Raw genomic sequence first — 24,524 nt, 5'->3', positions numbered from 1 at the left:
AAAACATTGCTAAATGAATCAGAAAAAAGCACGTGTTTCAAATGGCGTGATGTTCACGAGACTTATTCAAACAAAAAGTTTATTATTTCCTTTAATATTTCTTCTAAGGTTAAAAAACGCCAAATCATTCTCTTTTACTTTGTTTACATTCGGAAAAGTAATTAGCATTTTACTAGGTGAATTCCCTTATATAGAGTGGTTACTTATTTTTTTCCTTTTACTAAAAATTTTTTTTTTCAAACAATAAATAGTGTTGTAAGTTTTTTACTTTTGCAAGTTTTCATTACTCCGATCTCAGTCGGAATGGGCTCGTAAGTTACGTCACTCAAAAATCCTACAAACGGTCAAGGTTCAAGTTACTTTCAAATATCCGGTTTACTTCGAGTTCGACTCCTTAAAATCGAACAAATACAGTTCCGGCCCGGTTTTTGTCCGCTGAATTTTTAACCCGGTTTAAAAATGCGTTTCGTGGCGGCCAGACTCTCTGGTTTATCGGTGTTTCTTTAAGATTTTTTACCAAGAAAATATTTGTTTTACTGAGAATGAATATTTCAGAGATTTAGTTTTAAACTGAGTCCTTAATTAATTACAAACTGTGTGAGTTAGTAGAATTAGTGTTAAAATTTTACAACATTGGGAAGACATAACTTGTTCTAGTTTTTATGATAGACACTTTATCCAGGTAGGTTTGTGGCAGAATCCACAGAATCCTACCAGTTGGCTTATTATGCACAAAGCTAGTCTCTTTGATTTGCACTAGCGTGCTGAAAAGCAGTTTTAAATGCGCCAAGCGACTTTTCTTTAGGCAAATTTGCGCACCCGAGGGGGCATTGTCGCTTAAATCTCTTCGGCGTTTATTTGCACCCCTCCTTCCACTCATCCGCTATTGGTCTGCGTCGCATGAGCCGAAGTCGTTATTGATTTTTTGCATTTCCAAGCGTCGCGTTGTCTGAACACTTCGCCAAAATAAATTGTGTTCTGCGTTTCAGTGACTCTATAAGTGGAACATAGATCTATTTTCGTCTGTATAAGGACCACCTGACATATTGTGACAGTTTTAGTTTACACTTGTTAGCTGTTATGGCAGTGATTGATGCACCAACGTAATGAAATGTTATAAAGTTGTGTAAAGAGAGTTTCACAGATTTTATTAAGTTATTAACGTACCTTATTTTGTAATTTGGTGAAGTTTTTTTAATAGGTAGCAAAATTGGCGCAGGTCCAGAATCCTACCACAACGCACATTATTTGGGTTAGGTAATATTATTAAATAATAAATATAATAATACTTCACCCACTCAAAACCCAAACGCAAACTTGCACCCTAACCCAAATATTGTTTGTTGATTTAATAACTGTAGTAAGATTTTAGACCAGAACCGCAAAATTATTATTTTTGCTTAAGTTTAACTCCACACAAAACCTTAAAATAACTGTATTTTTAAATATGAAAGCTCTAGACCAGGGGTCGGCAACTTTTTTCTAGTCACGGGCCAAAACCAAACTCAGAAAGGTCTCTGTCTCTGCGGGCCGCACAAAATGATAACTGAGAATTGTGTTATTAACATTTTAGAGCAATTGTGAATCAGGCGGGCCTCGGATCGTCGTTTTTGCACTTAAAAACGTGTAAGGAGGCAGTAAAGTGTTGGCGCAAAGCGTGAAAAAAAGCGTTTGTTTGGTTCAAAATTCGAGTTCACACGACGTCATCCATACTACTAATGAAAAGTGTAATAAAACTACTTTGGGGAACGCGATAACATTTAAAGTTAAGATAGCTCAGTGTTTGTAAACGTTTTTAAGTGAAGGAACAACTACGCAATTTTTTTTTGGTATACCAGCATTTCTTTTAAATTCTTGCAAGTTTTTATTACATTGCCGAAAATAAAAAATGTTAAAAAAGATATGTCCAATATTTTTGAATATGTTTTCCGCGACGCACTTCAGCTGTTCACCGCGCAACGGTCAAGAAGTGCTGATCTAGTTGAAAAGACAGCATCAAAACGTAAACAAACCGGACGTAGAAAGATCATTCGCGCGAAGCGCGAACATTTTTCGCACTTATATAGTTAAAATAGTCAAAAGGTATTTGAAATAGTGTCTAATTTGTCAAAGAGTCGGCGGGCCGGATAAAATAAATACATCGGCGGGCCGGATCCGGCCGTAGGTTGCCGACCCCTGCTCTAGACGGTACCTTTTTATTTTGTATTTTTTTGCTTTTCTTCTGTACAAAATTGAAAGAGCCTCCATAATTCGTGTATTATTTTAGTACTGTGTTGGATTTTGGGGCGCTGGTCTAGAATCCTACCACATTTTTTACAATAACAAAACATGTTATCAAAATAGAAATTGCACAAGGAAGAAATAAACATGGGAGAAAAAAAGTAATAGTAATTTACTTGGCCCACCCTCCCCCCCGACAAAAATGTGATGGAATTCTAGACCTACCTTAAACATTTTGCTGCCCACTGGCCGGGTCCGGGCCACCAAACAAATTTTTCATGAAACTTTTCATCAGAAATAAACAATACATTTTCTTTACCACCAATAATTACAATATTTTTTTCAATATATTACACTTGTAAGAAAACCTCACTTTCCCTACCCTTACCAGCTTGTCAAAACAATGTTAAACAGTTTTTGGAAAAAATCTCAAAAATTGATTACAGTTTATGTTTATTGTCTTGCAAGCTGCAACATTTATGGCACCCAGTCAAAAATACATAGTCCTGCTATATACTTATGCAAATATAGTTTAGAATATAGTTCTAAAAGAGAATACTCACAGAAAATAATTTGTAAAGACAAATTGTAAGACAATTGTGATGCAGTGTGACTATGAGGCTCTAAATAAACCCACCAAAACCATAATTTGTGACTTCTCAGTAATTTTTTACCAATTTTTCACATGTGTTCGACATCTCGTTTATTGCTTCATTTACACGATTTTTGAAAATATATTTTTTTTGTTTTAAAGGACTATTTTTGAACTGTTTAAATAATTGTGCATTCAAAATGTTTTGACAATCAACCCTCAGATATTTACAAGCCGCCAAAACCGGCATTTAGAAGAATGAAGAGCTTAAAACGAAGATTGTCGCTTTCTATGAGAAGGAGTCGCAGTAGCCTGGTCGAAGATTCAATCTCTGAACTTACGGAGCAAATGACAGTTACAGATACTAATGGTCAGTAATGTTAAAACGCAGTGTTTTTGAGTGTTTATTTAAAATCTATCAACAGGCTCTTAAAATACAGCCTATGTTTCACCTCTGGTCTAAAAAATTAGCAGCTTATATACTTGGATGTAATAGTTGCATTTTTCTTAAATTTATCAGGGCCGAACTTGTTTTTTTCATACTTTTAACTCTTAAATACATATTGTTAACTGCCATGCACACAAGTTAAACAGCCACTTAGAAGCCCTAATGAATAATTATATTTAAATGGAAGACTTTTAAGTTAACTGCCAATTTTTTTAATTGCAAATTTTACATAGTGACTCCAAATAAGCATAAAAGTATTTCAAATTAAAAGAAATAAAAAAATATATTTCATACTGTATTATAACTACAAATATATATTATAATGAGCATTTTATAACATGGTATGATTCATCGAATTTAAATATAATACTGTGGGGATTTAATTTTATTGTCACTATTTAAAATGCTCGAGTAGTAAGACCTCCATTATTGTTTTGTCCTAAATACCTTGTGCTAAATTTACTCGGCCAAAGAGTTCTCAAGTTTCATAATCTTCCTTCTTAACTGACAAGTATCACATTTCAAGATTTCAATTGTCTTAGTCGGCTATTCATATCACATTGTTACGACTGGCACTGTAACCTGTTATTGCTTGGCAATCCTGGGAATTCAATCATCAAGAAACATAAATATATATATCAATGTCATATTGCAGTATATAGCAAAGTATTTTATTGTTAATAAAAGCAAAATGTACTCCCACACAAATTAATGGCACCTCAAAAATTGAGTATGTAATTGGCCATAGATATAACGTAAGCAGTATTTTTTCAAAGGTCAAAATTGATCAGTAGGTTAAAAAGTTTCCCATTCCAATTGTTCAAGTACTTATATAATAAATAATTTTGCTTGTTTTGTCCTAATAAGAAATTGTTTGTCCTAATAAGTTCGTTTTGTCCCAATAAGAAAATAAAATTGCTTGAAACTGCAATTGAGACTCAATGTCTATATCCTTGTTAAGTCATTCTTAAGACAATAAAATCAATTTTAAGTCAATATATTTTCTTTATTCAATTGTGATTTTTAAAGACTTTGCTGCAATTTCATAGTTTACAGTTTAATATTATTTAATGATCTAAAACAGGGGTTATTAAACTGAAGTCCATGGACAACTTGGGGGTCTGTAAACTACATTAGTGGGTCAACAAAGGCTTATTGGAATGTTAGTGTATTATTTAAAATTTTATGATTTTTCAAAAGAAAAAAATGTTTAAAACTATGATTTGTCAAATCCCGCATTGCGGCCCACCACTAATTTTCAATTTCAGTAGCCCTTATTTAAAACAATTGTTTTGACTATCATTAAAATGTGTAGAACGCGCAATATTTGATATAGGCCTAATCTCATATTTTTTCTGAACCTTAAATCGAGTCTAATGTCGCATTTTAACAGCCATCGAACGCTTGTGCACCCATCATTGTTAAGCAAGATGCCTGTTTTTCTAAATGTGTGTTTTTGTTTACTGTCTTAGGAAAATATATTAGCCTAAGCCCCAAAGGTGTCGTACCATAGCATTATACGGCATGTAAACTCAATTTTTCGCACTACGCGCGATAAGGCTGAGATTTTCTTGCATACAAGTTCACTTTGGAAGAGCGGGTGTTTAAAGGTTAAGTTGTTTTTTGACGTCATTGTATGACGTAACTTATGAAGTCACCCCCTTTAATATAATGGGTTTTGCGGCCTGCATCGAAATATTTTTAAGTAGCAATGCGGCCTATTCTGCTAAAAGTGTGGTCATCCCTGGTCTAAAACATTTAAACTTTTTGCAGGAGTTGGTCATGTTAACAGCGGAGTAACAGGAATCGGTTCAGACGGAGAGGGGGAATATATTTCGTCAGACGAGATTCACACCCCAACGGTGACGATGCGACCTCGACCAAACCACCCAGCTCTCGTCAACAAGCGCTTGTCGCTGCCGGCAAACGTGCAAATGCCACCGTTTGTGCGAAAGAACGCATCTTCCCCCGTCCTTAGGAACAGCGTAACGTCCCCAACGATGGATCAGCCGATGTCAAGGCGTCTTAGAAGAGCTTCGTTGGTAAATAAAGTGATATTTTTTTCTTTGATTTTAATTGTTGAATTTTTTTTATATGATTTCAATCTAGAATGTTTTTTATATGATTTGTTTCCAAAACTTGAATCATATAAACATTCTCTTTTATCAAATTTAATCAACCGATCATTTTCAACCATTTCAAGAAAACTTAGCTAGTTTATAAAGTTGGTAAAAATTTATTTTTTTAGGTTGTCAAAAATGTATAATTTTCTATTATTGCTGTAATTACTCTCAATTTGCGGTGTAGTAAATTTTTTATAGATATTTCAGTAATACACAAAATATATATTTTTTTATTTTTATTTTTATTTATGGCAAAAACAACAATAATTTTAATTATAAGTTTTTTTTTGTTGGATGGTATATATTTACTCATACCAACTATTAACAAATAGCTCGGTAATTAGTAGTTTATAGTATCAAAATTATTTTACGAATTTAAAACAATTTTTGTCAAAGGGAAAGTTTGTTATGCCACCAAATAACTTATTCCCATTTTATAATAAAGTAATTAATTATCTGAATTTCTATTTTTAGTCTGAAATTGGATTTGGCAAGATTGATTCTTATGTGAAGCTGGACAAGCTAGGAGAGGTAAGGGGACGTTATTAACCTGAAATTAGCATAATTATAAACAAACTACCACTCTTAAGCACTTTGCTATAACACTCACTTACAGCACATTTGCTTAACCTGGCAATTATGTGCTAGCTAATAGCTTCTGCTCGTAAAGTTTAAAACAACATTTTATAAGATGGTTTAAAATATTTTCCTCAAGATTTCATGATTTTACCCTTTCTCCTGATAATACAAAGACAGCATTTTATTTATCATAAATGTCTTATGTCCTACACCTTTAAAACTGTATATATTTTTGTTATTACAACAAAGTTAGATTTTTTTGATTTAATTGACCTATGTTTGACTTAGAAAACCCATTTTGACCTTGCATGTTAAATTTAAGAATATTCATTGCATCTATAAGTAGTAGCATCTTAATGCTTGACCTGTCAAAAAAATGTATTTAAACCATTGACCAAACACTGCTTATTTTCAACCTTGGTCAAATGTCCTTTTTTACTTTTAGTAAAAATTGTTTTAATTGCCTGTGTTTGGCTTTACAAATTCCATCTTAAACTTTGCGGCTTACTATATAAAAATATGCTTTGCGTCGATAAGTAGCATCGTCCTAATGTTTGAACTGGCAAAAAATGAAATAAAATGTATTTGAAATGTCTAATAAACACCACTTATTTTTACACATTGACCAAATGTCTATATTTTTACTCTTAACATTAATGTTTTAATTGGCTTAGTTTGACTTCATGAATCCCATCTCAAACTTGTTAAATCTAAAAATATCCTTTGCATCTATAAGTAGTCACAACTTAATGTTTGACCTGTCATCCCCAGGGAACGTACGCTACTGTGTTCAAAGGACGAAGTAAGCTCACCGATAACCTTGTCGCTCTCAAGGAGATTCGATTGGAACATGAAGAAGGAGCTCCGTGTACCGCTATAAGAGAAGGTGAACCCCTTTAATATTGAGCTTTTTACCCCAATATAACTATATTTATTATACTCCTTTGCCATCCTATAAAAGAGGGTAAAGTTCTCTGTATTGAACTTTTTTCAAAATATGACCAAATTTTATTATAATTTTTTGCAACCTTACAAGAGATGGTATGCTCCTATTTATTGAGCTTTTACTAAACATAACCATATTTTATTATATACTCCTGTACCACCCTATAAGAAAGGGTTAATATTCTTTATATTAATTTTTTTTTAAATATAGCTATATTTTATTATACTTTTTTGCCACCCTATAAGAGAAGATGCACTCCTATTTATTGAGCTTTTTTGATATAGAGAATTTTTTTATTAAGTTGCATGCAACATGCATTTAGAGGCGACAAAATATATCCTAAGGATTTTTTATCTTTTCTTGCTGTTGGCCAATAGAGTCGGATTCCTTTATAAAAATTTACGCCGATTTTTTGTTTAGATTTGTTCGAAATATATTTTCAACTTGTGATCTTTATATATATATTTTTTCGCCGCTGGTCTAGAATCCTACCACATTATTAAAACAACGCACAATATTTGGGTTAAGGTGCGGGTTAGCGTTTGGGTTAGGGTGGGTCAAGTATTAATATATTCATTATTTAATAATAATAATTGACCCACCCTAACCCAAACGCTAACCCCGCACCCTAACCCAAATAATTTGCATTGTGGTAGGATTCTAGACCAGCGCCTATTTTCCAACTGTATATCATTTCAAAATGTAATAAAAGTATATATTTTCAACTTGTGGAAAACACCAGGACATGATAAAATATGTTGTTTAATTATTTTTAAACTTTAAGTTACTTTTTATTTACATTTTGAAAGAATATACATCCCACATGGAGATATGACATGAAATTGAGTTCCGAAACGTTATCTGGGTTTTTTTCAAGTGGCAATTTAAAGCACTAAGGGTACATTAGAGGGATGAGTGAAGTATCCACTTTACATGATGATCAGGCTGCTTAAAACGTGGTATAGACACTAATGTGTGTGGCTATTGTATCGACCATACAATGAGCCACATGATAAACTATACTCTCTGCATCTGCAAAATACTCTTGTCTGTTCTTTTTAAGACAACATTATAAAAATCAAATGATTTTTTGGGGGTTTTAACTAATTTGTAAATTTAAATCAAAAAAGTTATGTATTGAATGTTCAAGTTTTTTTTAGTAGCCCATTTTTATGGGGTTTTTTAGCCAAAATTCAATTAACAAATCCTCAGTAAAGCATTTTAACTTTTTACCATTTTTTTAAGTCATTACTATGCACTTATAGTAATGTTTAGTTTAGGTAAAAAGTTGTTTGATTGTTTCTGAAAAGCCAATATTTTTCTTGGGTTATTTTTTTTTTAATTTTTCCAAATCGTCAGGTAAAGCATTTTAACTTTTTACCATAGTTTGGTAGTCATTACAATTTTTACAGTCTGTGCATTTCTAGGAACTTTAACTTACACAGTGCATGCATTTGTGAATTTGACCAAAAAAAATAAATAACAATGTTTAGGTTAAAGTTTGGAGCATAATGGTTGGAGGTTGTAGTTAGACGTAATAAGAATATCAAAGCCCATACACAAGTAGGTTGCATTTTGAACGTTTCGAATATATCTTTATTCATTTTCAACATCATTTTCAAATGAATAAAGACTTATTCGAAACGTTCAAGATGATACCTACTTCTGTATCGGCTTTGATATTCTTATTGCGTTTAGGTTAAAGGTTGTTTGATTGTTTTTGAAAAACCAATATTTTTTCTTTGGTATTTTTTTAAATTCAATCAACATATCCTCAGTTGAGCATTTTAACTTCTATGTTTTGTTAGTCATGGTGCAAAGCAATATTTTACTGCCTGTGCATGTATGCGAACTTTAACTGACACAGTGCATGCATTTGGCAGAGGAAATATTATTTGCATATTTTAAAGCCTTTTAAAGCTATGCCAACCAGGAAGCCATGGAAGTGCCTATGCCTTTTAATCTTTAACCATTAGCCGTTTGTTCTAAAACCAAGTTGTTTTAGACTATTGCTATGACTTTTTATATCATTTAAAGATTCTGATTGTGAAGAATCGTTTTAAACATGGATAATGGATATGCTACATTTATTTTAAGTGTAACATTTAACCAAATTGAAACCTGGCTAATTTTCTTACTTTGAACTGCCATTTATCTATTTTATTAGAGGTTGATATGTTTAAAGCAAAAGAGAAGAGTAATTGTTTAATAGAAATGAAACATTAATGTTTGGATGTTGACATTAATGTTTGGATGTTGTGTGAAGTAACAAATTCCACAATGTTATAATAGTAATTTTTTTTTTTGAGTTTAAAAACTGTTCAAGTTGATTTTATTAACTGAACAGTATAAAGCTCACATGACACCAAAATACTTTCTTTCAATTTCAACAAAACAGTTCAATACATTGAGAAAAGCGAAATAATAATAGCACCAATTTATGTGGACTAACATTGTTTAATTTTTTTTAAGGTTTAATTTATTTGAAAAAAAAAATATTATAGTTCCTTTTGCACAGATATTTTTATGTCTTACCACAACCTCCAGTCATAATCTTTTAGATTTATTCAAAATGTTCACACAATGCTAGCTACTTAGAACTGTGGGCTTTGATATTCATAGTATGATTTTTCTAATGTGACAAAAACCCGATTTTATGTAAATTTTTAAATAAGCTGAACGGCTTGTTATTTTTTCGGACAAGAATGATTATTTCCTCCTTTCTCCTAAAACCTTCACCTGCTACTGGTGGACAAAGGTTTGGTCAAATCAATAATCTCTACAAACATTTATGAATAGTTTTATTTGCTTATTGTCAATTCCAATTTGGACAGCGCCTTGTCAGCACGGTCATTAAAATGCCACCAGGTTGCCAAATCCATATTGTTCTATATTGATTACCCAGCAAGGTATTAAATTGCTTTTTCTTTTATTGTTCACTAAAAAATATAGCACATATTACCATAAAATGGGCATAAATATGAATATTTTCAAAACTTTGCTAAAATACCAATTATATTGAATTGTTTAGCAGATAACTTTAGGGCAACATACTTATTAATTATTTAACATAAAAAAAATGTTGAAAACCTAGTTCATGCTGTATGTTGATGTCACATTTTTCAAAACACCCTTTAAATTTTACTGTTTCTACCAGTCCTAATAATCAAAAGCAGCTTACAATTTCCAGACAAGTTGGTTTTGAATCCTTAATTTATCTTTGTTTATTTTTAGTTTCTTTGCTGAAGGATTTGAAGCAAGCCAACATCGTAACACTTCATGATATCGTTCATACAGAAAAGTCGCTTACCCTTGTATTTGAATATCTAGTAAGTTCTGTTAATAGCTAAGTTTTGTCATTATTTGAAAATATTTATAGAATATGTCATAAAAATCAAAACAAAACCCAATTTGTATTAAACTAAATTTAAACACTATGCAACTCTTCTTTATAGACTTACCTTAAATTTACGCTATTTTAAAAAATTTCAATTTTAACTAAAGTTTTGAATCTTTCTTATTGAGTAAAATAAACTACTTGTAGGTTAATTGCAAAGTTTTGTTGTTGATGAATTCTAAACAAAATTATTATTATTGTCATTATTATTATTATTATTATGCAACTATTTTCCATAATCTGGACCCTACGTAAAATAATCAATTTTCCAAAACAATAATTTTAACTGAAGATTCTGCTCCTTCATGTGTCAACTTTAAGGAGTAAAAATTATTTATTGTTTTATTGATTTTTTGTTATGTAGTTCAGTTTAAATCAGGGGTGTCCAACTCAAACATGCCGACGTGCCAATTTTTTATCTTATAACTTCTTCCCGTCCAAAGTTTAGCAACTATTTTTTTCTAATATTAAAAGCGCTTTTATACAAAAAACAGTATAATGTTATACTATCAGAAGTAATTGTTTGTTGTCATAATTGCTGGGATTGTTTTGTATTGTGAATAAACAATGACAATTGGCTGTATTTCTTAGGGCCTTGCGTGCCATTTTTTATTAGGTAGCGTGCCTCATGTTGGACACCCCTGGTTTAAATGTTCCGTTATTTGAATATTTTTATTTCAAAGATGTTTTCTGTTTGTAGGATCGGGATTTAAAACAGTATATGGACTTCTGCGGAAATATTCTCAGTATGCATAATGTTAAGGTAAAGTTTGACATTTTTATTTATTATATATAAACATATTATATGTGGACCAGACTTCTAGTCAGTCATATAAAAAAACAGAAATAACAATTTTAAACAAACGTGTAAAAAGTTGTTTTAGGCAACCAGGCCACCATCATGGTATTTTCATTTTAATCTAATAATAAATCTATTTGTTTAGGATTTTGTTGAAGATAATAACTGATAAAAATAAATTTTCCATTTATATCTAGATGTCATATTAAGCTTTAAACAAAATACATAAACTTAGTTTTAAAGCATTTTTAAAAGCAAAAGGAAAGCCAAAAAAACAATTTTTGCAATGACTTTTAAGACATTATTTTTACATATTATTATTTAATATTTTTATAGAAGTTTTGTGTGTTTTTGACCAACTACAGTCATAGTGTCATTTTAAATACCACAAGCAATTAAAATCACAAAATTAATGTGAAATCAATATGACAGGCCTGCCTCCCAATTAGCCATCAAAACATTTTCTGCTAAAATCAATACTTGTGGCCAACATGAACATTAACGCCAACTGTTGTGTTTTAACGCCAACTGTAGTGTTTTAACGCCAACTGTTGTGTTTTAAGCATTTATGCTTGGTTTAATCCAATATTACCAGTTTGTGACTTCTGAAAATAATTTGTTTTATTTTTAGTTTAAATGCTTAAAAAAACTTTTTGATTTAACAATTAGGAAATCTGTCAACAAAATTGTTGTTTATCAGTTATAGCGCAATAACACTTCATATTGGAAATTAATGAAAAATTAAGGCAATAAAGAGCAATTCAATTTTTTCCTTTTTTGGAGCAGTATGTTTTGTGCAAGATTATTTTTTTGTGATCTTTTTTCCAGTGTATTTTACTGCTGTGAATGGTTTATGTTAAAGTGTGTAAAGCTACACCTTATTTTAAAGTGGCACACTCACTATGATTTCTACATAACATATAATTTGAATATTATATAAAATATATAAAAACAGCAGCATTACAGACATGGTAAAGGTCTATGTCTGAAAACACTGCTTAATCCGCTTCAATTATACATGTAAAAGACATAATCAACATATTTGATTGAAAGTTGATTCCTAGGGTTTTTAAACAGCGATTTTTTCTGTGTTTTTTAGTTATTTTTATTCCAATTGCTTCGTGGGATTGCATACTGTCACAAAAGAAGAGTCCTTCACAGGTTTAAAACAATAATGTTTTTTTTTTAATTTACTTTATTTACTGATTTAAATTATAGTATAACCTACATTTTGTCTTAAATTTATTTCGGTGTTAAATGTGTATTTAAAATGTGTGTTTTTTTCACTTTTATACATTGTAATAATAATTCATAAAAAGTTATCTTTGTTAAATTGAATTAAAGAAAAAATAAAATTGTAAATTTTTTATTTTATAAATTAAATGAATGTTTGTGTTAAAATTCAAAAAATGTCTAATTTTTATCTAATTTTTTTTTAACTTGGTTTAAATATTTGATTTTTATTGAAACCTACATTTGTCTTTAATTAATTCAAGTATTAAATTTGTATTAAAAAGTTATTTTGTATAATTTTGTTTTATAAGTAAAAATACTTCAAATTTTTATTTAATATATAAATTATTACCATTTTTGTTAAAATTTAAGAAAATTAATAGAAAGCAAACAATATGATTTTTTGTGTTTTTTCTTTAAAGGGACCTAAAACCACAAAATCTACTGATAAATGACAAAGGTGAATTAAAGTTGGCCGACTTTGGCCTCGCTCGGGCAAAATCTGTTCCGACAAAAACCTACTCGAATGAGGTCGTGACACTGTGGTACCGACCACCAGATGTCCTACTTGGCTCAACGGAGTACAACTCGTCAATTGACATGTGGTAAAACTTTGATATTATTTTAAATATTGCTTTTTTACAACTTTTCAAATGGTGTTTGGAATTGTTATCTTGACTTCTTTTTATAATCAAAGTCATTCATTGTATAAAAAAGAAAGAGAAAGTATATTTTGCCTAAAATGACATTATCAGTATCCTAATCCAAATAGAATTAAAAAGACTGACTTTGCCAAAATATCTTGAAGAATGTTGTTTTATTTGGAGTCATTATCGCCATTTACTTGCAATGGTTCTAAAGGATATATTATATTGTATACATGTGGTAAGCTAAGAATAAGAATGATAAAAAATGCCACTTAAATTTTCCCTTTTTTAATGTTATTTGTCAAAAATGTTTCGTCAGCCGGGAGAAATGATAAAAATGATGGAAAATGTTACTAAATTTTAACTTTCTTTATTGTTATTTGTCAAAAATGTTTTGTCAGCTGGGAGAAAGTCTTGTTCAGTAACATGTCCTTAATTTCCTAAAACTCATTTATGTAAAAAAACTACACAATTGTTATCCGCACCCACAAAATACCAAAAATTTAGCCCTTTCGTTTCTTCTTGCTAAGTTAAGCTATAATTTGTGTTTCTTATTCCTTGTATTAAACTATCCTCGTCATATAGTGTGAGTTCATTGACCCCACTGAAAGCGAATACCCTATATGAGTTCGTTGACCCCTGGCATAGACTGGTGCCTTCATGTTTAACGTCATGTCAATGTTGAAAAATTCATGACCGTTCGGCCCTTGGGACAAAGTGCATTGAATTCCAACACTGAACTGCCACGCCACTATTTTGCATAATTCAAAACACCCTTTGTAATTGAATACTCAAAATTATTCTGCTTTTAAACGGCCTATTTTCCCCTTGTATTGTACAGCAATTTGTGAATGTTTAATTAATTAACTCTGGCTTTGTGTAGTGCTCTGTTGTAGAAGGAAAATACCAAATTATTAATAAATTATAGGAAAATATAGGTTGTAAATTGAAGTTAAATTGTGTGCTATTATTAAAACGAATCATAATTTTACTATTCATTTTTTAAAGCACATTTAGAAAATAATAAAGAAAAATATAGATCTGTACATTTTTAATTGAAGGTAATAATTTATTGTACAATAAAAAAACATTTACTTAAAAACAAAAAATCTTATTTCAAAAGCTTTTTTCAAAAATTAGTCGAAACTGTATCTGTACTTTTAAGTACACCTTAAAATTATAACTGCACAGCTAAGTGGTGTTTGATGTAAATGTCCTTTAAATTTGTTTATTTTGTGACTGGCGCTATACACACACAAATGATGAATATAGCGGTGGCAGAAAAGCTATATGTATTCTTAAATACACAATGATCTAGGCATTTATTAAGGTTTTAAGGTCATACTCATACACGTCTATCTTTTATGATTTTTCTTGGTTAAAGAAAGTAACACTGATTTATAATATTAGTAGCACGTCGTTTATAACATATTATCAATTTGAATGGCAATATTTTAGGTATATTATTTTTAAAACCTTCTATATATGCAGATTTTTTTAAGGTTTGCCAGCAATAACTGCATTATAATCTAGACCACAACTAAATAGTTATTTAATGTAAAAAATATGTAAAAAAAAATAATTTTTACATTTATATGTAAAAATTACACCAATTGTATTTTAAAAAACTTTTTTAGTTCCATTAAACACAAGCTATATGTGTCCTTTGCTTAGAAAACTTCTTTGCTAGTAAAGAATTACCTAATATTGACATCTTACCCCAGTTTGTTGACTTTGTGTATTTACCTTCAGTTAATTTCATATTATGTAAACGGAATAAGACAAACCATGTCTTGCAATGGCCGTGGTATTGTAACACATGTATTCATAGTTGGCACTACACAAAACTTTGTGTTTGTTTTTTATAAGACGACTTATTGCTTAATTGTTTAGAGAAATGCTGATTGTCATTTAATAAAATTTGCTGACTTTTTTAAGTTTTAGGTTGGTGTAATTTACGATCTGTAAAGGTAGAAAACTATTCATGCATTTAAACAAAACTCGATGTGCCACATCGAGGTATTTTACTTTTTTTAAACCAAAAAAGTTTTAGAATTATAAAAAATCATTGATTTGATTGAATTACTTGACACTTTTTTGAAATATAGAGACTCTCAAGCGGCCAAAAAAACATAACATTTACAGAAACGTTATCTGTTAATTTCTTCCTTGGAAAACTGGGAAAAAGATTTCTTGTTTATATAAATTAGGTAAAAACATTGTGAAATTTTTTCAACCATTGTTTGTTTTAATTACACGAACTTTGTATCAGTATCAAGAATTAGTTTATTTTTGTTTAATCTGAAATTATCATTGAAACTCGTAATCAACTGAAATTACTGTTTTATAATAAATTAAAAGGCATATTTTTTTATAAATTGTTTTACCTGGTGAAAATTTTAAGCAGTGCACCTAACAAAACTTAATGTTTTTAATGTTCTTTCAGGGGCGTCGGGTGCATATTCTATGAGATGGCAGCAGGCCGGCCCCTCTTCCCTGGTTCCACGGTGGCCGACCAGCTCCAGCTGATATTCAAGACCCTTGGAACCCCGACCGAGGACTCGTGGAAGGGAGTTTCCCAACTGCCTGGTTACAGGTAAGGGGAAAGTACCTTAACAGAGAACGTTTTGTATTTTATAGTTTTAACAGATAAGTTGACATATAACTAATTTGATTTAAGTACTGAATTGAGAGATAGAGTAATTACGCGGTAATTTTTTTATTTTTTTTTATTGTTGGTGATAGTGTCAATCAGGGTTTTTTTTAAGGTTTGATTGGGGTGACCGATAAGTAGTTTTAAGAGACCGCAAGTGTTTCATTTAAATCTCAAAAAGTTGCAAGTCCAAAATTTGGGAAACCGCTGGAGAAATTTGGGGGACCGTTTCGGTTAGGCACCTTAAAAAAAACTGGACTCTCAATAAAGTTTAATGCCTGGTCTATTAGTTACAGCCTGTAATATTAGATCACTGATAAACTATGGTTAATTTTGTTTAATGCTCAATAAATTGAACTGAACAGTCTAGCTTTAAGCAAGGTACAAATACGAGATTTTGCCAAACCATAATTTATCAAGTTACAGTATTAACAGCAAAACGTTTATTTCAACCTTTTTTATTTTTATTTTTGGAATATATCAGGTGACCTTTTTGGAGAAATTTTGCTCGATAGAAACTATTTCTTCAATAGAAATTTTCACTTTCAACTGATATGGTTTATAGATGCCTAAAAACGTTTTTTTTTTTTCATTTCACAATGTCTATTTACATGGCAATCTTCTTTCAATAGATTTGGCATTAGGCAAATATAGCCATTGTATAAGAATTGAATTGAATGAGCTTATCTGTTTTACTTTAAATTGTCCATTTTTGCAGTAGTATCAACTAGATTGAATTTATATTTGCAGCAGTAAGCCAGTTGTTTTAAAGCAGTACCTGTTTGTTCCGTAAGCCTACTTCAGTGTTAAGGTTTTGAAGAATAGAATAGAATTGATCTAAAACTCACACGACACAGCTCAGTCAATTTTGGTTAAGATGATAAACTTTTAAATAGTTAAAATTTCTAGGAAAAGTATTTGGATAATATAACTAGCTGTATTTTGTTTTAAATTTCTATTTATTAAATTAAACTTATTTATGGAACACTATATACGGATCTGTTCATAAGTTTAATGGTGAAAATAACGGCCCAAATAGACGTTAAAAGCGACATGCTTTATTTTCAAACGTTTCGGCAATTTCCCGCTGCCATCTCATAGAATATGCACCCGACGCCCCTGAAAGAACATTAAAAACATTAAGTGTTGTTAGGTGCAGTGCTTAAAATTTTCACTAGGTAAAACAATTTATAAAAAAATATGCTTTTTAATTTATTATAAATCACTGATGATGGCATTAGAAATTGCCGAAACGTTTGAAAATAAAGCATGTCGCTTTTAACGTCTATTTGGGCCGTTATTTTCACCATTAAACTTATTTATCTTTATATAATTGTTTTAGTTTAAATTAGTTTGTCATATTTAAAAAATAAAATTGTTTTTGTTACCTAATTGATTTAACTTTATATTAGTTTGTAATACATATTTTAGCAATTTTTTGAAAATTGTTGTAATTTTCATGTGCAGTGACTCATTAAAATAGTTTTGAGCCGATACCACAGCAAGACATGACTAGTTTAGTGACACATATGCTGTGATTATACTGTATCTTAATCATCTCAAATCAGAGATTATAAATCATGTTTAAATTACGATTTAGTTACGGTCGGGTACTGAGCAATAAAAAGGAGTAAACGAAATATAATATTGAGTCATAGTATGACATTCACCTTTAGTTTTACCAAAATCAATAGGCTTTTTGAGTTGAAATACGAGCAAAGCAAGACCTAACAAAAAGGCCGTAGTGAGATTTGAATTTGCCGGCCACATCCTGATCAGTGGCAACTTAAACCTCATATATTTCACTACCCAAAGAAAAGCAGGATTGTGACTCATTCAACTTGATCAACGCTACATGTTTTAAAAATCGTTATTACCCATGAATTATTCCATCCTTATTATATCTAACTGTTATATCCATATTTGTAGGATTTTCTTCTGCAAATTTATTACCTTATTTTTTAAATTTTGTATTTCTTTTTTGTAATTTTTTATCTGTAGGACAACTAATTCTGTGACTATCTTTTAAATTTTGGTTGAGCATTTGACCCACTGTGTTGACATCTGTACCATGAAACAGTTAGGAATATACTGTTGCTGCCAGGCATCGTTTCCATTGTAAAATTCTTCTCAAAAGATTGCCCGAATAATTAAAGTTGTTGAAACGTTGATACTTTAATAAAATTTTGCAATCGAAGATTATACTTACCCACCCAACAAATGACCTGTACTTTCCTTAGTAGAAACAATTATCTTACCTCTTAACAAACCCTGTGTACTTTCCTCAGTACCCACGCCACCCGATTGTACACCGGTGAAACGTACAGAAGTATTGCTCCGAGGCTGGAACAGGATGGTCTGGACCTTATATCTAACTTACTAGAGGTACGCTATTCAATTAAGTCCAACGTACTACACTATTTTTTATTAATTTTGTTATTAAAAGTTATTTTTGCTGCTTTTTTTATGTATTTTTAAGGGACCAAAAGTTAATTTGGCCTAGATTAGGTCTCTAAAACTTATTAAATAAATTCACAATTTAAAATAAATTTCCCCAAAACCTCATATTTACTGCTCTTGAGATTAATTTTAAATAGATTTATTATTTGAACAACTCTTTGAGTGAACCTATCTAACAACTTTTCTATGTTTTAGAATTTTTATAAAATTTTATGGTTTACAATTTATAAAAAAATTTCTTGACTATTTTATATTTTTTGTTCAGTTCAACCCGAAGGAAAGAGGGGAAGCCCAGACGAGCTTAAACCACGATTTTTTCAAAGTTCTTGGCTCCAGTGTTTACAAACTGCCCGACAGTAAGTCCAAACTTATGTGTGAGAATTAATATTAACTGTAACAAGGTTCTGATGATTTTGTTACAAAAAAAAGAAAAAACATTGTCAACCCAACTTATTTTTTTTTATTAATCCAACCTCATTAGATAAATTTCATTTTAAAAATCCCTTTTTTGAAAAAAAAAATCTTTAGATTTTAAGTCTGATATATTCGCATAACAGTCATAATGTTCTACTCTTATTTTAAACCTAATCATTGTATGTATGTACATCTTTTGTCATTTTTTGTCGGTGTCCCTAAAAAAAATCAATTTGAAAAAAGTTGAATTTAAAAAATTATCCGTAAGATTATTTTGTTTTTTAAAAACATTAATTTAATTTTTATTTTTTTAAATAATTAATTTTCGCCTTAATTCCAGCCACGTCCATTTTCACCCTCCCCGGAATAAACTTGGCCAAGAACCCTGGATCTCGAACCCACCATGGCAACCAGAACCGACGACGTCAGTCCATGCTGTTTTGATGACGTCATCAGGCGTGGCTACGTCATCAGTGCGTCACGGCGTTGCCACGGACGACGCAGAAGCACTGCGCGGGCCTGGGTCACGGGGAGTCCCCCAAACCGAAATACTAGATAATGGTCGTAAATGGATGCTTTATAAAGAAGTATGTTTAACTAAATAAACACAAAATTAAACATTATGGACGAAATCGGCAGCTACTTTTAAATAAACCAGCTATTTAAACTGGCCAAGGGTTAAATATAACAAAACAAAAAACATGTTTAAAAAGTTAACATGTTGCTCCTGTTTAAATTACCTCAATCTACCCGGGTTGTGGTAATATTTCTTGTCAATTAACTGGTTGTTGAATCGTTACTGAAGCTCCAGACCTTGAAACACCCTTAACATACAAACCCCTATTTCCATTGTTGAGCATCTTTAAACAATCCCAGAACCCCCCTCGCGACAAACCGTCCTCTGCTCGTTTCCAAACAAGCCTATCTCCTTGTTACCATGTCGGCTATTTCTCGGTTTGAAATGGGCGTCAAACCGACTTTTTTCTATTTAAGTCCATTTTTCCGATATCCCGATTTATAGTCGTGTATATTAAAGTCCATTTAAGGAGAAGTTTATTAATGGTTAACTCGAAAAGTCCATTTAAAGTCGTGTCCAGAAGTCAATTTATGGTTTAAAAGTCCATTTAAAGTCGTGTCCAGAAGTCAATTTATGGTTTAAAAGTCCATATAAAGTCGTGTCCAGAAGTCAATTTATGGTTTAAAAGTCCATATAAAGTCGTGTCAAAGCCCCAAGTACCCGGTCCGCTGACGCCACCTAGTGTTCGTGTGCACTGTGTTTCTCGTCACGTGATGTAATTCCCACAATGCACCGCGCCGCCGCACAACCTAGTTTCACTTTTAATTGTGTTTTTTTCAGTTTTTTTTTCGAAGAATTATTTATTTAAATTTTTTAATTCTGTTGAAACGATTAATTTCGATTTTTTTTCGCTCTCTCACTGAACTAAGCTTACTTTTGATGGTGCCATGAATTTCGCGCAAGAGACTTTAACTGCGATCTATTTCTATATCCGCGCCTAATTTTCCTGCAACTGCATTCTAAGTTTGTGTGTCCGATAATATCGGATCGGAGCCGATACTATCCATTATATCGTTTAGAGATGTACGATGATGTTGGATCCGATAAATTATCGTAGTATCGCCAAGAAATGTCCGATAATTTTGATTCGAACACCTGAAACAAGGTTGTTGTACCACCCGGTGTGTTTTGTGATATTACGTCAGCAATTAAAGCTACCTGGAAAATAAAATAAGTCAAGTACGCCTCAAAAATTTATTAAAACATCACATTGAAGATTTCTATTTGTGATGAGTTTGCCTTAAAATCAATGGTTTCCGACAAATTATCGAGTATTGGATCAAATTATCGGGCATGTTCCGTTCTAATTGTGTGTTAGCAAAACGTCGTCCTACTTTTTTGTTGCCAAGGTCAATCGATGTCTTCTGATATTGAACTTTTTTGTGTCGGCGTGTTTCTAAAACTATTTCAAACTTCTTTTATTTTTCCGACGCATTTGATGAGAACCGAAACCGTGGCTGTAGATTTCTGCCAACTTCACGAAAGGCTGTACATTATGGCTGAATATTTCGCCGCAATTGAATTTGTGTTTATTTTCCGATGAAAAGAGAGAAATTTATAAACGCGCTGAAAACACATTATTCTGCCCATTATTCTTCTAACCACTTCAATTGTTTTTTTATTTACCTTTTTTTCGCCGTGCCATTTTTTTTCTGCGACTCCCGGACCTCTAGCGACACCCGGCGGTAGTATGAGGATCAGTAGCGACACCGTGCGGATAATTTAAATAGCGTAGCAAAGTTTTTTTTCCGGTGAAATTTTGTCCAAATAATTCAGTGCCTGGTAACTTTTTGGTCACTCGCCTTTTTATATATCTTTACAAACTTATCTAAGCCTATTTTTCTTAAAATATTGTTCATTCACGCGAATGTCAATCACAAGTAATATCACACTAGATATTTTGTTTGTATTAGTCGAACAATCTTATAATAACAATTTAGAACATTGTACAACAACAAAATATTTTGGCCACAATCCACGATGTATTGATAATAATAAAAATATTGTGCTATCAAATTAAATAAATCTGTGTTTTTTCTTTATTTATTGGCAGTATTCTTTCCACAAAAACGGATTATAAAGCTCCTGTCATCATTCTTTGTTGTATTTCTTATAAAATGCCTTAATTTAATAGATCTCGTTTTATTATGTTTCCCTTCGAAAAAAAAATCTGCCGACTTTCAATTTTGTCACCGGTGGCACTAGAGAGCAAGCGATGACGTTGCGTTTTTATTTTTCGGGGATTTCCCTTCCCAATTCGCCGCGACACTGTTCTCTCGTGACGTCATAGTCTCTTTGTTCGTGATTGTTCTGTAACAATGTTTCACGCATGGTGCAAGAATGCTTTTTATTGCGTCACTTTAGAATGTAATTAAAATATGAAATTTCACGAATGGGGAGTGAATTTGTTTTGGATTTGTTTAGTTCAGTGGTTGCCAACCTTTTTGTTGTCGCGACCCCCTTGCCATTTTGCAAAAACCTACCCGACCCCCATTTATTCTCCCATTGATTGAAACAATAGCAAAGGGGACTCAAAAACAAGGATGGTGGCTCACTCGAGAAAATGTCGCTGACACAACTGTTAGCTGGCACACTCTTTTACTCCTTACACTGCTATTGTTTTGTTAATTTTTCCTTGACAAATGTGGTAATGGTATTTTTAGTGTGCTTTTAGACCAGAGGTTCTCAACCAGTGGGCCATGGCTCACTGGTGGGCCATACGAACATTTGAGGTTGGCCACAGACCAATTTAAAAAGCTAGATTTAGTTTCATTTGTGTCACTATATTTAATTTACAGGAATAATGGCTTGGGGAGGAATTAAAAATGGAATGTAAATTTATTGTTCAGTATCTCACTAATGCACGGTTGAATAAATAATCTGTTTTCAAATATGTTCTGCCGTGTTTTATTTTAAACCTATTTTAAAGTGATTTCTTTTATAAAAAATTAGTGGGCCACAGAATTTTTTTGCAACGTAAATGGGCCACGAAAGAAAAAAGGTTGAGAATCACTGTTTTAGACTTATGTCGAAAATAGAGCCGATATTTTCTACTAAATATGGTTGGATCAGCTTCGAACTTGAAACAGACCAGGGTAACTCATCAAAATTTGTAAAAAAACTATCCTGTGGTGAGGTTCGAACTCACGACCTCTACCAACTGAGCTACACAGACTCAAAGGGGAGCAAGTAGAGCAGTGGTTCTCAAACTTTTTGAGCGCGACCCAAATCTGAGTTTTATGAGCATCTCACGACCCAAGCCTCAAACATCAAAAAATGTACCTTTTCTGATAAGCATGAAATACAAAAAGACACGACAACCAGATATGGTAGCCTACACAGTTTTATGAAACAATGATTTATTACAAACAAATTATTGATTTTAACTTTTAACCATACTACCGGCAACTTTTAATGACCTAGTTCAGGGATGGGGAACCTTTTCATTGCGCGGGTCACAAACACGACATTTTTCCTTACAAAACACAAAGTTGCCATATATTTAATTATTTGCTACTTTTTGGACAATTTTCAAATTCTGATTCACACAAATATTACTAATCTATATAGTTAACAAATGCTGCAACATTTTTATTGGATTACAGGAGTTCAGCAGAAAGCTTTTCAGCATGGTTTATTGGTTTAACCAGGGTTTTCAGAATTTTTAGTCTGTGAGCCCTTAAGGATCACCACCGATTTACAGCGATAAAGGAAATTATTTTAGATATCTGCTTTTCTGTACGCATTTGTTAAAGTGCAGTTAATGTAGGCCTATACTCGCCACCACTAAAACACTTTTGCGCGACACACAGCTTGGGCAGGCCTGATTTAAATAAAATAGTGCTATCTAACAAAGAATTGTATTTTTTACATTTATCCGTTTCTGAAAATGATTGATAACATTTCGGTATTTCTAGAGAGACAAGTGGGTCATTAAAAATCTTTGGGCAGTGGTTCGCCATCCCTGACCTAGTTGAAAGGAACAAATCTATAGCTTGCATCAAAATAAACGAACCTATAGCTCGCTTTGAAAGAAACGAACCTATAGCTCGCATCAAAAGAAACAAATCTACACTATATTGAATCACCTTAGAGCGACCCATTTTTTGACCCTACGCGACCCATGTCTGGGTCCCAACCATACTTTGAGAACCACTGAAGTCAAGAAACAACCACAGCACCGTTGCCTGCTGCATCCTGTTCATACCTACCCCAAATAACCAAGCAAATTGTAACTTAATATAATACTAATTGAGACCCAGGACTCCCTACAAAGTAAGCAGCACAGCGGTTCGCTTGTATCTTGCAACAAGCGTATAATTAAAACCAACCTATTTTCAGACCCCGGGAATCCCGTTTGGCCAAGTGCAATAGTTCAACATTAATTGCGTGCTATAGTGACTGACGTATCGCCGTACAATCGCGCATTGTTGGTTTAATTTCAACATTTCCCAAAAAAGTTGAATTAATTTCTGTATATTTTAGTGCCACTTCAACAGTGCGTTAGTTGTTTGTATAATATTCCTTGTCACTCCGATGTTGACATGCTTCTCCATCAGCAGCAGCGGCTCAAGACACTTCCGGGTTATGCGTCACAAGATACGTCACACGCAGGGACCACGTGACCATAGTTTCCGCAATCGAAAGCTGTAGGGTTTGAGGTTACTGAGATGAACACAGTAGAAAAGGTTGTGGCTAGTATAAGGAGTTGCCAGGGTAGAAAAATATATTTGTGTTCGGGTGTAGCTGCTTCAGTTAACGCAATTTTCGGGAGTTTACTGCTGACATACGATCTTACATCACCGTAAACGAATAGCATAGCGTTAATTATGAGCTTTAGGAATCTAAAATGCCCAATATAATTACATTTCGTAACATTTAAGAGCTGCCTGCGTAGTAAAGAAACAGAATTTTGCTGTATGGGGTAGCTGGTTCAGATTTCGGTAATTCGGGGGAAGTTTTTGTTGGCAATAGTCTTTTAGCATAGCAATATTTCTAAAGTAATCACATTGCTTAATGTTTAAATATTTACAATCAATTTAATTGATCGCAATTTGTTTTTGTAAGAATATGAATGGTAAATTTTCGTGTGCTAATTTTTATAAGGTTTGGCATAGCCCATTCTATTCAGGCTGTTTAATCCACCAAAAGTTTGTTCCTACCAAAGAGTTTTAAATCAAGTTCTTTTTTCCGACTAAGAGAATACAAATGTGGTTGGACAAATTAGCATTTTCAGTAAAATTAGATTAGAACTAGAATTAGAGCTGGGATTAGAGCTAGAGAACAAAAGCAATTCACAAATGAGATCAGAATTAGAATTAACCGCATTTTTTAAGTCATTTATTAGAAAACTATAATTGTCTAGTTGTCCAAGTCTGATTGAACCTATTGGAAATTTAGCGTTATAAACAAACAAACTGAAAATGGAACTAACCC

The 24,524-nt window shown here is 32.1% G+C and overlaps 1 protein-coding gene across 1 annotated transcript; it reads left to right on the top strand.

Moving 5' to 3' along the window:
• Positions 1-2,982: 2,982 nt before the first annotated feature.
• On the top strand, positions 2,983-19,602 carry LOC146165648 (cyclin-dependent kinase 18-like). The gene is made up of 12 exons (XM_083382352.1): positions 2,983-3,182; positions 5,034-5,302; positions 5,858-5,914; positions 6,734-6,848; positions 10,143-10,237; positions 11,006-11,068; positions 12,204-12,265; positions 12,760-12,942; positions 15,431-15,580; positions 17,926-18,022; positions 18,363-18,453; positions 18,852-19,602. Exons 1-12 carry the CDS (start codon positions 3,071-3,073, stop codon positions 18,953-18,955), a joined length of 1,398 nt encoding a protein of 465 aa, XP_083238478.1. The 5' UTR covers positions 2,983-3,070; the 3' UTR covers positions 18,956-19,602.
• Positions 19,603-24,524: the final 4,922 nt, after the last annotated feature.

The sequence above is a fragment of the Ascidiella aspersa genome, chromosome 2 (genome assembly GCF_963924565.1).
Source record: "Ascidiella aspersa chromosome 2, kaAscAspe10.2, whole genome shotgun sequence".
Taxonomy (NCBI): domain Eukaryota; kingdom Metazoa; phylum Chordata; class Ascidiacea; order Phlebobranchia; family Ascidiidae; genus Ascidiella; species Ascidiella aspersa.
Note: the sequence above shows the minus strand (reverse complement) of the source record. Positions and strands in the feature narration are given on the sequence as shown.